The 13475-nt window shown below is 39.6% G+C and overlaps 1 protein-coding gene across 7 annotated transcripts in view; it reads right to left on the bottom strand.

The window, feature by feature from the left end:
- Positions 1-13475, bottom strand: part of NAXD (NAD(P)HX dehydratase) — a 52957-nt gene that overhangs the window by 27368 nt on the left and 12114 nt on the right. For all 7 annotated transcript variants that reach the window (XR_015284255.1, XR_015284253.1, XR_015284254.1 and 4 more), the window contains 2 exons: positions 13197-13285; positions 434-542 (listed from right to left, as the gene is read on the bottom strand). Coding sequence is in view for 4 of the 7 variants with exons in the window: in XM_086880175.1 (XP_086736301.1) it covers positions 434-542; positions 13197-13285 (198 nt within the window). In the remaining 3 variants the exon portion in view is untranslated. The remainder of the gene's footprint in view (positions 1-433; positions 543-13196; positions 13286-13475) is intronic.

Below are 13475 nucleotides of genomic sequence, written 5' to 3'. Positions count from 1 at the left end.
TCTGCGACATTTTATAATTAAGAGTATTTTTTCTTATTGCAAGAGGACACAATCCCTGTTCCTTGGAGCATCTGATACAAGCTGTCAAAAATTAGGAACTCAAATCCATATTTATGTACTTACACTACTGGTGCTTTGCACCTAGGGAAACACAGAGCCTTTTATCTAGATATGCCAACACCTATTTCTTAATTAGTGACTTTCACAAGCTAAACAAAAGCAAATCAGAACAACCATACTGGTGCCTTAAATTCAGACTGGAGGTTACAGTTTAACAATGAAGACCATGGATAGAAACTAATTTTCAGTCAACAATATTTTATTAAATTTGATATTTAGCAACCATAACAAGAACATTTGTGTAATGATGTAAAATATAGGAATGGTTAATACAATTCAACATAAAGACACAAGATATCAGTATGCACATTACCTTAGTGTTCTCAAGCAGAACTTCATCTCTACCTAAGCCAGGTCCTATGACAACCGAGTGCAGCCGTGGTAACCACTTTTCCACCTCATGGACAGCATTGGGACTGTCACTACAAGGAAGTGTGGAAAACAAAAAAAGAGAGAGGTTCAAAAAGGCTTCATTTTAGTATTCTCAGAAACTGAATAAAGATGCAAGATAGAAAGAGGTATTTCCTATCTTGAATGTCAGGCAATTTTATCCTCCAAACTAACAAGAATCTGTGACCCAGGAAATATAGAATGGTTGTCCAAATAGCAAAAATGAAAAATTTCTCTCAATTCATTCTTTAGGGGATACCACATAAAAATGAGGAGGTAACTGCAAGTATCCACTACAGATGTTACAAAATAAAAAAATAAAATCCAAGCAGGAAGCCAATAATTTTTATAGTCTGTCACAATTCTCTTTTTAATGCTTCTTTGCAGAGGTTATACCTTGGAGAGAGATCCACCATCTCACAGGTATATATTGCAGCTTGCTGGAAATGATGTAATTGTTTATTACCCCACATGGCAGAATGATAAATCTACTCATATGCTTTTTTGTCAGTTGCTTCATAAGAATTTGTTCCAACAGAATTACAGCCAAATTGTCCCCTCTCCCCAAAAGGCAACAGGAGAAACAAGCTATTCAGTATGGGCATTATCTGCTTGTAATGCTTAAAATTTCTACAGCATTCTGGTTTTTGTCTACATTGGAAAATTGATGAGAAAATTCACTGCCAAATATAGCTGCCACAATACAGCATTCAGCCACTGACCAGAATTATTTTGTTCTGATCAGTTTTGTTGTGTAAATAGGTCAGGATATTTTGAAAGCACTGCCCAGCATTTGCAGTTAATCCTTACTGACAGTATGGAGGGAAAATTTAGCCTCCCTCCCTCCCCATTTCTGACATTAATGACAACAATAAATGAACATTTTAACTGAAGCACGGGGGAATAAAGCTCCCTGTAGGCTGAGCAAGGGGGTAATGCTTCATAGTATTGCCCAGATTATTGTAAGCTTGCCATACTCCAACAAAGCTGTATTATTACGGACCAAAGCCACTGCATGTTTTTCATAACCGACAGCTGTCCTGATGGGATGCAGCACTTGGGAACAAGTGTTTAGGTTGTGTCTGGCAGAATCAGCAAATTCCACAATGATTTCTGCAAGTGTCAGGCAGGAGCCCAAAGCTCCTGCAGCTGCAGGGAGCGAGGCACCCCGCTCAAGGGCGCAGGGATGCGGTGCCTGGCCGCAGCCCAGCGACCCCTCCGCTGACAAGAGCTGCCTCACAACACCCAGAGGTGACACCACAAAACAGCTCTGCCAGAACAAGGCTGCTGGGTGGGAGTGATGACCTGCTGCAAGGGCAAGGGGGACAGAGAACCACGGCAGGACACTGCCTCCTCCTCTACCTCGCCAGAAACAGCAGCAGCTCGAGAACTGTTAAACAGCTCACTTTTCTTTTTATTCATCACTGTACAATCAGTTTATGATGTAGATAGAGGCTGGAAATAAAAATGATTCAAGAAATAGCTAAAGCACTCTTTAAAAAAAAAAAAAAGACAGGTTTTTAATATGTGGTAGGTTGAACATGTGAAAAACTGCCTGCAAACCAAACCCTAATAAAACATCACCATTTCTGAATGCAGACCACTTTCCTTTGTTCACATACCAAATTTATTTTATTTTTGAAGAGCAATATATATCTTGATACGTATATATATACTTTTCTCAAATAAATATATCTATATACCATGTATTTGTCAGAATACTGCAACTTCTAGATATATAAGGATGTCTGGAATCAACATACTTCGGATAGTAGAAGCCAAATACATTAAAAAAAGCTTCATTAAATGTAAGCTAAAGACAGAGCCATAGGTAGTATCATAAATGCTCTGCTCTTCTACAAATATCTAATGCAAATAATCTAACCATAAAAAAGTTTGCCAATTTATTTATATTCAGAATTGAAATAAGGTAATTTTGTCTAAAACTCAACTGATAATGTGCACTTCTCAAAACAAAGCCATCTCTTGGGAAATAAACAGTCCAATATTAAGCCACTCCTGAACACTTTGCCTCTGGTAATAATAAAAACCTACTGTGGAGCTTTTCATCTTCAAAGCATTTTATAAACATTATGTTCAACTCCTTTGCAACGTCACATCAAGAAGCAATACAAGATGTGAAGGGTCAAGAGATTAAAAATGGTGATAATGACTACTACATTGCAAAATCAGCTATAAAAACATACTGTAAAGTAACTGATGGATTTTGAATCTTCATAAAGAAAGCACAAAAATACTGTCTCACAACAGCATCATGCCAGCTTCACTTCAAAACACTGTATATTCACAATAGCTGTGGCTATGCAGCTACAGACACCATAACAATATCCTCTATCTACAGCTGCTCTGGAAGGGCTCTTGTGTTATCTCACAGCATATTTCCAAACTGTGGTCATCAAACCAGTAGCATTTTAAAGCTGATTGGGTAGAAATGATCAACAAGCAGCTTTCTTCAGGCAGAGGTAAACCTTGAATGTTCCTGACCACGGGATTTAGCACAAAGGCAGAAATTCCTCTAGCTCTTAACAGCTCCAGTCTACACCTGATGTTTAAACACACCCAGAAAAGCTCTCTGAGATCAGATGGCCTCTGCACTCTCAGGCTTCAAAACAGACAAAGCTCAACCTGCCTGTCGGGCACAGGCCCTGGACCATGGCAATTCCTCATCAGTGGAAAAAGTAGTTGGGAAATGCTAGTTGGCTTGGGCCAAAATCCTTGCTGAGGATCATTTGGATAATTTGCCTGTACAGATAGTTGCACCTGGGTACTGAGGAATAAGTATTTCTTGGCAGTAATTAGTTTATCATCACAGGAAAGGTCAATGCATGTTCTTGTTTGCCTGTGGATCAAAACCAGACAAAAATGTCTTTTGGAAAAAACTACTTGGAGGCACCAGCACAGAATATCACATCAAGTCCTGAGCTGTTCATGGTGTACTACGCTCACACAAAGAACATAGCTAACCTCCTTTGTCACTTCATGCCAATTTCTCTGCCTGGTTACTAACCTGATCTCAAACCTCTCTTTTTAATTATCACCTCCACTGCCCAAGACATTGAAAACACAACTGAAATTAGCACTGTATTTAAAAAACCCCAACACCTCTCTGGAAAGGTACAAGGTATAAAGAAGATGTCCCCTTGATCAAAAGAGATGTGGTCTTCAAGCTTTGTCAGAAATGAGTCAAGTAAGCAAGAATCACTAGGGTTAGGGTTTAGAGGTGCAGAGCCACATCACATCCAGTTTGATCTTTTCCAAAACAGGTATCATAAATGCAATACCCCCACTCTAAAGTGCAGAGCTAGCAATAATATAAAGAGAAGGAAGAAAATCTCCTAAGGTCAGAAGAAAACAGCATTTTAATTTCTGAGAAGGTAAAAACCTTTGAGAGAGACTCGGATTAAATAAAAATCTAGGATTTTCCAAAATAAAGGAAGTCTTTTTGGAAAATGATAGGGCAAGACTATAGGAACTAGTCTGGCTTTCCCCTAATATAAAAATACAAACTCTGCACCATGGACATACACAATAGGAATAATGAAATAGGAATAATTGAGAAGCTGAACCCTAGCAGTAACACCTGCAAACATGGGAGAGTGAACTACAGTACCACTGGGCTGGTGTGTTCAAATTCTAGTGACAAACCACATCAGGGAATAAATGGGGAAAGAAAAACAGCTACTTCCAGCTAATCACCATGTGTTATGTGACATGTTATCAGATGCCACTCTGATGAAAATCTAGATTATGACAGCTCACTGTGGTTCAATCAAGCAACTAAGCAACACCCTTCCAATCTCCCAAACACTTCCTCGAAACCTTAACTTGTCTGCAAAGCAACCAATAAACCTCTGGCTGCACACACTGAAGAACCATTACAGGGTAAACACATAAATAACAACTATTATTAATAGTTAACAAGAAATTCTGAAGGAGCTTCTGTAACTTGTGTCATACCTGTGAAGCTGCATAGGTTAAGAAAGAGTCTAAAGCTAATGTCAGCAATCACTGAATCAACTTTCACAACAACACTGTCCATTAGCCAGACCTAAACAAAAAAGCAAGCAGACAAAGGGGGTTACATGGAGGCACACGAGGAAAAAAGACAGCAGAGATGGGGTCTGACCAGCTTTCCTTGGCTATTAGTGAGAGGTAAGGGGAGGCTGAGATGATGATGACCTCTTGGGAAGGCAGACACAACACCTTTACCATTTGCTGTCCCTGAAGCTGCTGGGTAGACGGGACCAAGGTATGGTGTTCAGTATCTTGCAAGATGATCTTTTTCCTCTTTTCTCTGCTTCCAGATTGTATTGAGAAAAGTATTTTCCATGGCAAAACAGACTAGGATTCTTCAAATTAAACATCACTGAGTCTTTAAAATGGTGAGGACAAATTTTCTTTGTAAAATATTAGTGGTTTTAGATAACTTTTTCCACATTAACCTCATGAAGTTCAATGAGTGCAAGGTGCTGCCCCTGGATTGGGCCAATTCTAGATATGAGAACAGACTGGGAGATGTCATTTGGGGCAGCCTTGAGGTGAAGAGCTTTAAAGAAAGAACCAAGTTAAGCTTTTTGCTCTTCAGAACTCTTCTATATTTTGCTATTACACAATAAAAATTGTCCTAAAACACAGTTCTGTAGATCGTCTTAGGGAAAGCTTGATGTAATTACCTTTCCAAAAACAAACAAACAAACAAAAACTCTTAACATTAAAAAAAAAAAAAAAAATCCCCAATAAACACCAAAGATGGTGGCTACTGCCCTAATATCACCCACAGTTCCTAAGCATCTTGTAGAGCTGTTTGTAACAGATATCTGACAGGGGCCATCTGCTTCAAAGTCTGCTCTAGGTTGGTCACTGCCCAGAGCAAGGGGGACACTTGACAGCTAGGACCTGAAACATCACTCCCATCCCCAACTCTCCAAAGAAATAAAAGTTTGTTCTCTGCTGCATTTTATTCAAAGACTAGCTTTTACCAAATGATCAACAGCCACCAAGCAATAGCTTTAAATATTCATAGAAAGCTCTAAACACAGCAGCTTTCCCCATTCAGGATGAATGACAGTTTCTGTCATTGCTTTCTGTAGGAGGGAAAGGAACAAGAGATAAGGTGCAGCCTTGTCAAATTTTACATGGAAACAAGAAAATGTGAAGCCAAGTCAGCAAGGGTATAACCAGGAGCTACAGAAATAGCAGATGAGCATGAATGACAGCACAAACAGGAGGCAGCAGGACTGCAGCTCTTCACACGGCTCTAAGGCAGAGCTGGTACCACCTTAGAAATCAGAGATGTGGTTTGGACATCAGAAAATGCCAATCAGTGGGACCTCCTGCCAGAGAGGAACACGGGACAAAATCAAGACTGCTGTCACCCGATTGACTATACGGCTCCTCACTGCAGGGTACATTATTCAAATTCTGCTCGTTATCTGTACACACTTGGTACGACTGAGGCAATTCCAAATGCATTAAAATGTACCACTGCACAAGTCTGTTTATGCCAACTCAGACAAAGCCACACTAAGGGGGCAGTTTCACAGCAAACCTACAGACTTATTGTCAAAGATGGGAAAAAGTTTCTGATCTGACGAAAGAGTTTTGTTTGTCCAAACACTGCAGGTAATTATAATCAGTGTGAATCAAATGTTAGACCTGCTGATACTTGGAACCTGTCATGTAATACAACACATCAGAAGAGCCAGAAATGGGACACAATGTGTAGCTCTAGAACTGGAGTAGTTCTCTCAGAAAACTAATTGTTACTGATTGTGGTAAACCCTGGCTGAGGCCTTTATTGGAAACTGGGAAGATGAGATAGGGAGTGAAATTATCCTGGAAAGGATGGGTTGAAGGAATGAAAAGTAAACTCAAACAATGCAAAAAAAAATGTTGAGCATAACATTAAACTAATTCTCTATTCCAAGAGTGGCTGTATTTGCCAATGTTTAAATGATCTTTCTCGTAAATTAATGCCAAATTTCCAGAAGCCCTAAGGCTTCAGGCAGCCTCTTTCAGTCTCATGAAGAGAACTGAAAATAATAGCTTCTTCTAGAGAAGCTCACTGAGCCCACCATCACCTCGTGTGTCTCACCAAGCACCTTGGTCAGGTGCAGCAAATCGCAAAGACAACACGCTGGCATCAAGCTGTCTGGATGCAATTAGAGAACAAAGAGATACATTTATTAAATTAGGATTAGCATATTAAAATGTGCCCCCAAAACGTTTAGAAGACAAAAGGGTCATTTTCACCTAACAGGCTGTTTAAATCTTTAAATGGTGTACAATCTGTAAACACTGGATAGACAATACATATTTTCCAGCTACAATTTGATTAAATAACAGGGAAGCAAATGAAAGAAAAATAAAGACCTTAATGAGAGAGGGATTGAATTCTATTCAATTCTATTCAAATCAAGTCTTTATTTCCAGACACTGAGTAAGTTAATTTAGACACCAGAAGTGAACCTGGTAGGCTTCCTCTGAATATTAGCAGCAGCAGGAACAGCAGCCCATTATCCAGGAGAAGCAGAAGTGTCACAAGTTCATAGGAAGGGACTGCTCTTAATATGCAGATGCCAGTCTTTACTCACTCCCTATTCCACCTTCAAGGCAGTAAAAGTGTGAATGAAGCGTGGCCTATTGAGGTAAACATGTAGAAAAAAACTACATATTGACTATATTGTTGTTTTGGGGTTTTTTTCATAATGACAATGATTGAAGGTGTTTTTCATAGCTGCTACTTGGACAGCAGACTCTCACTGAAGTATCAGATGTTCTGTCTCATTAGGAATTGTGTGGTCACCCACTACAGGCATCAGAGCTAACAACAGCCTCTTTAGCAATGAGCCCAAAGGCACTACAAAAATGGGATCACCTCTCTTAAGCACAGCAGAGCCTCTTGCATCCTGTGAGAGAGTCCCAAAGAAAGGAAGCTGTTGACTGACTCTGTTTTCTGAGATTTCTCAGACATGACAACAGAACTGAAGGTCAACCTTATCTAGCCTTGTAAAGATACCACAGCTACCAACACAATAATTTTATGACCTGCATTTAGTTATATAAAAATACTTAAAGCAGTTGTAGTCTGTTTTGATCTCAACTACATTACCAGTGTGTATTATGACAATCCTCCCTGAAAGCATAATGATAACCAAATGTCTTGACCTCCTATTTTCAGAGTTCATGGAAGTGGTCTTGACATATTATATGTCCCCTGAATTGAATTGATAAATAGAATCTGTCTAGTATTTTCCAAATGGACAGCAATCAACCAAACTTTTGACTTTAAAAGCCACAGAATGAAGATGACAATGCAATTTCCCTCAGAAAGGAACACATTTAAAATGTCCCTAGAAAAAATAATGCACTTTTTTTTTTTTTTAATGTTAAAACCAGGAAATAAAGTGGCAAGCTTTTATCACATTGGTAGCCCTCATATTCAACCCTTAAGGCACAGATAATAACTGAATGAATACCCAGAAGGATTGAGTACTTCCAGGCAGCTGTGGACACATAAGAAGACAGGATAGGTCCCAGCCCAAATATCAGCTCCACTTATTTGTCATCTGGGGAAAAAATTAAAATAAAATAAAAAAAAATCCTAAAACCTTCAGTAACAAACCCCAGGGATGCCTGCCTTCACTCAAACTCAAGAAAGACTGAACACCAAAGAAATTTAATCCCAGTTTCAAATCACAGCAGTATGGCAAGCATTCAGGAAGATAAATTTGGCCAGATCTAACTGGCGTATCAGAAAGGCAGCAAGGACAGCAGCACTCCTTGTAGCAATGCTAAAAATCTTTGGCTAACTCTCACATTTTGAGAAGGTGACAAAACCTCTGCTGGAATCACATGGGACCTCTGCAACAACATGAAGGAAAGGGACTATAGTACAGAGTGAAAAATATACCTCCCAGCTTTTATTCACTCTGCAACACACAGCAAAGAAGAAGCAGATTTTTGCCAAGAAAGCTGGACACAGAAAACAGGTCCATAAACCAGTTTTGGCCACAGCACTGCATGACAGAACAAGAAAGAGTTTAAATACATAAATTCTCTAAGTCAGCACATACAAACTGACCTTTACCTCCCACTAAGTACTTAAGAAAAAAAACCCCAAACTTTCTCATGTGATTCCTAGCCAGCCTGATGTCTAAATGAGGCATTGGAAGAAAGATCACAAAGTTTATGTCTTCCTTCATCTTCTCTGCAGGTGTAACAGGGATCCAGCAGCCAAGTCACTTGTGAGACATCTTTTTGACTGGTGAAGGAATCTGTTTGTTCTGTGACTTTCCCTGATGACAACAGCTCTGCACTTCTTCCAGCAGCTGATCCAAAAGTGAGGTTAGTACCAGCATTATACTGAAGCAGTGTTTAATAGCTATCCTCAGCTAACACAACTAAAAGGTATGAGCATCCTCCCACAGTGCGTCAATGCTTTTGCATCTCCTCTCCACATAATTACAGGGGACCAAAAATCTCAGTATTATTTCTGGGCCTTCTGTAAGAGATTTGGCACTGGTTCAGAGTGCTCAAGTAATTTATCAGGGCCTCAACTACTCATGATCCACTTTCATGATTTTTTCAAATGGTCAAAATTGAAAAAAAAAATCAATAAAACTAGGTAAAATGTGTTCTAGAAACCCTGATCTTCTCTGAGTTTCTTCATTAAAGGTAACTGGCCTCAACACACAGTCCAGCCCCAGGGGAACTTTCTTCCCAGTTATTCTAATTTCAAACTCAAAAGAATAACCTTTTTAAAAATGCAACCCAAACCCTGATCTCTGCAATTAACTATAAGACTTCTAGTAATTCTGACAATCTTTCCTAGTCCACACAAACCCAGAGATACAATCAGCTAAGAGGAAGGTATTAGTTCTAAATCTCTGCCTTGTTCAAGGGTGGTTTTTTTGGTGGATAATGTAAAATTACGTCACCTCTTTGGCACCACAAGAAATTAATGACCTCATTCTACTTCTCTGATAAAACCCTGGAGATCAAGGAGTATATCGACTGTTGACTTTACAAACTGTCTGATAACCAGCTTACAAGGGGGCTACTCAGCAGTGTCTGGCTCTTTTCTGGCCTACAGAGAAGAAAATCTCTGTACAATTCTGGGAAGTCCCTGCACGAGGGGAATACAGCACAATAGATTTATCCTCTCTTCTTTTAACATACAGCCAGCTGGGTTCATACAGCTCATTTAGCTCTGTGACCACTTGCCTACCAGGACAGGATAAGCTAACCCAACACAGGTATCCAAGAAGTCTGACCTGACCTGAGCCAGGCCACTAGCATGGCAAATATAAAAAAGCTGCTGAAAACTCTTCTCTAGAAATGCATGAAGGAAGTGTGCACACATCTACAGCAAAAATCCACGCAGAGAACACCGGCAATAAAACTAAATAAAATGCAAAAGCTAAGCTTTATCTTGCCTGAATTTGTGAAGCATTTACAGTAGGAGCACATTAGCTGACAAAACAGGAAAATGCAGCACAAACCTGGGGCAGCAGTGACAAGACCAAGGAGAGCAGATGTCACCAAGACTGGGTACATGCCGCTATTCAAAAAACCCAACTTCTGCGATATGCATTTTTTGCTCCTCCACAGGAAAGCAAAAAGTCAGACATCAATACTGGTTAGCTGGTCAGTTTTTGAATAATACCAGGGTGTTGTGGAAGTTGTGGAATAATGCATCTGACAGAATCCCTGAATAAAAAGGAAAAGTTACTGCTGATAACACTGACAGCCCCCAGACACACTGCTTTCATTATTCTGCCCAGGTAGCGAGGACACAGAGCCAGGCTCTGAGGCTTCATCTTTCCAGATCCCAAGCTGTCACATGCAGTCCCAGCTCTCACAATCACTTCCAGGGAATGAAGTCAAGAAACAAAAACCACAGAGAAAGTGGCACTGTGGGTGTCGCCAGCACGGCATGTTACACCAAAAGGATTCCCAGGAAGGATTACATCTGAGGTCACACGGGACTGCCCTGGCCATGCTCGTTTTCATAACCCTCCTTCTGCCATCCTGCTCAATCGTTCTCATGTAACATTCTCTGCATCCTTCAAGTGACAGACACTTGCCAAAGACCCGAAATGCTCCAGTCCAACTTCTGACTCTCACATACCTTCACCAGTCATGCTGGCAAAGATCCACAACAGCGGCTCTAATGAGCCAGAAGAGCCCAAGCATTCAGAGGGAGCAAGAAAAGAGCATTTTCTTCCCTTGAGGTGATCCCCTGTGAGGTGAAGGCAGTAGAGAAAGCTGTGGCAGCTAAGATGATAAAATGTCAGACTCCCAGCAGTACAAAATGGCAGCTGAACCCTGGCAAAATGCCAAGCTGTTCAAACAGGGAGTTGAGTACACGGGGCCATAATTATGATTAGCATAATAAGAGAGTGGTACAACAGCTACCTAGTTACTCTGAAGGGTCATGGAGAAATCATAACAAAGCCAAGTTTTAAGGAGAGACACAAAAGAAAACAATGACATAGCTGCTCGTGGGTTTTACCCGGAGGTTCTTCCATGCGTGAAGTGCGGCCCGGGAGAAAGTACAAAGAGTGTTTAAGAGATCAGGCTCTGAATCAAGGGCAGCCGGCTGTGCCTGCGGAACTCAAACGGCTCCACAACATATAAAGGATCATATGAAAAGTGTGACACTGAAGACAAAGGACCTCGCAAGAAAAATAGGCTGTTAGTGTAAATTTCAATAAAACCTGGGCTCAGTAGAGTCAATCAAGATTTTTTCCTTTCTAACCAGAAAAGACTGTTTTTTCTTTCCCAGTTTGAGAACAAAGCAGAAGAGATAAAAACATGAGAAAATTTAATGGATAAAATCTGAACACTCAGATATTTGCAGTTTTTTGATTCTGAATGTCATGTAAACAATATTTACAGACCCAGTGCATCATGCAATTAGCCCAGCTGTCTGTGTGAAATTAATCAGAGTTTCAATATAAGTATTAAATACTGAGTCACAGACTTAAAAGATATACGGATATGAAAATTGGTAGATTGTCTGTACTGTGTACATCTGAAGGAACTCACAGAGCAGAAGTTTAAAATCAAAAGTTCTCTTTGCAGGTAGAAAGATCAGAGTTTTCACTGAAATCTGAATTCCACAGAAGACACTGAGAATCTGTGTATAAAAAAATCCCACTCTTACTTAGCAGGCACGATCTGGTCCTTCATGAACAGAAAGTTTACTCTTAACCCTATTTTCACCTCCTTTTTCCTCTGTGATGCTTCTATTTCTCCTGTTAACATTTTCCATTGCCAGAGATCAGGACAAACCGTGCTTTTCCCAAGGCAAGGCCAACTCGTTGCCATACAAGATGACCATATGCTGTATCTCAACTGGAACATCCAGACACCCCAAGTCAAATGTTAATATTGCCATTAGGCTTCTCCACTGCATTTGCTATCATATGATAGCAAATATATGATATGATAGAAAATCAACCAAAGAGACACCTTTTAGATTTAAGAGGCAAACAGCTGTAGTGGTAAAATCCCTACCTATGTCTTCCCTGCTTTCAAACATCATTTTTATTTTGTCTGAAACCCATAAAGTTATGGGTTTCTTCTACCTTTGGGGAGTGGGGGGAAAAAGCAGCCAACAAAACACAGCCCTGTTTAGCTGCCTTCTTTCTAAACACCTCTATCTCCAGCGACAGGAATGAAACCCACCTTCAGAATGCAATAAACTTCTGACTTCCAACCACAGGCATCCCCATAAGGAAGATCACATTCTTGTTCTCAGACACCAAAATATTTCTACTGTCATAAATCCTTCCTGACAGCAATATCTGACAAACACGTTTTTAAATTATGCTTTTCCTACCGTAATCACGGCTTTGCTATGTACACCAACAGACTCTGACACGCACTGGTGCGAGCTAAGCTCACAGGCATACACCTAAGGCACACATCTTAACTCTCACTTGCAGTGCTCATTGCAAACCATCATAACACCTCACTGAAACAAATTTATCCTGTGAAAGTTCATCAATCAGTAACACATTTCAGAACAAAAATTTGGAGAAGCGTGCACAAACACACTGATTTTTCCAATTAGGAGGACAGTTACTTATTAAACTTTTCATATTTTTGTTAATTAAACCCTGTATTTTATATGGTTTTGGAACATCCATTTATTCCCAAGCAACATACTCACAAAGAAGAACTAGCATTTCTCTTGCCTGGTAATTTTGCATAGGTGTCTACATACACAGTAGTGAGAGGAAAACAGACACACTACTGTTAAATACTATTAGGGCTGAAGAAGCAAGAGAGCACACTCCATTTGCCTTTCAAATTGCAGATTGCAAACTGCTGACTTGTAGTAATTTGTAGTTCTGGATCTTGCTACTGTTCACTGGTAAATGCATTACAATCACAGAACACGTCAGCAAGAAGCAGAAAGAAAGATTCCTGCTTTTTAAAAATTGTATTTTGACTGTCACAAAAAAACTCACCACTGATTGTCCCACATTTAATATTTAACTGCTTGTAATGAAAGGACAAAGCCCAGAGTTTTTGTGATCTCCAGCTCATCCATCCAGTAACTCAGCAAAACAACACAAAGTAATCAATTAAGACTGAAATATTAAAACTTGTAAGCCTGACTAGCTCATTTAAACAAAATGTAAGTCACTTACAGAACTGGATGAACAATCAGCTCTGGACTATATGATTTGATTACTGTTGCTGCATCTTTGGTACAAAACACATGGGATAAATCTGCACCCTAAAAAAAAAAGATTTGCAAACAGCATTATCAAATTTATACTTAATAATAAACTTTATCATTCTAAAGATTACTCAGCTAATAATTCAACTGAATTCTTTCTTCTCAATAGATTAAACAAATTTTATTGTCTCTTCTATTTTGGCATAGACTAGTATGAAATGTTCTGTTCTTTTTGTACCTAACTTCC

This window comes from Cyanistes caeruleus, chromosome 3 (assembly GCF_971803275.1).
Source record: "Cyanistes caeruleus chromosome 3, bCyaCae1.hap1.1, whole genome shotgun sequence".
Classification (NCBI taxonomy): domain Eukaryota; kingdom Metazoa; phylum Chordata; class Aves; order Passeriformes; family Paridae; genus Cyanistes; species Cyanistes caeruleus.
The sequence above is the reverse complement of the archived record's forward strand: the minus strand, read 5'-3'. Positions and strand labels throughout refer to the sequence as shown.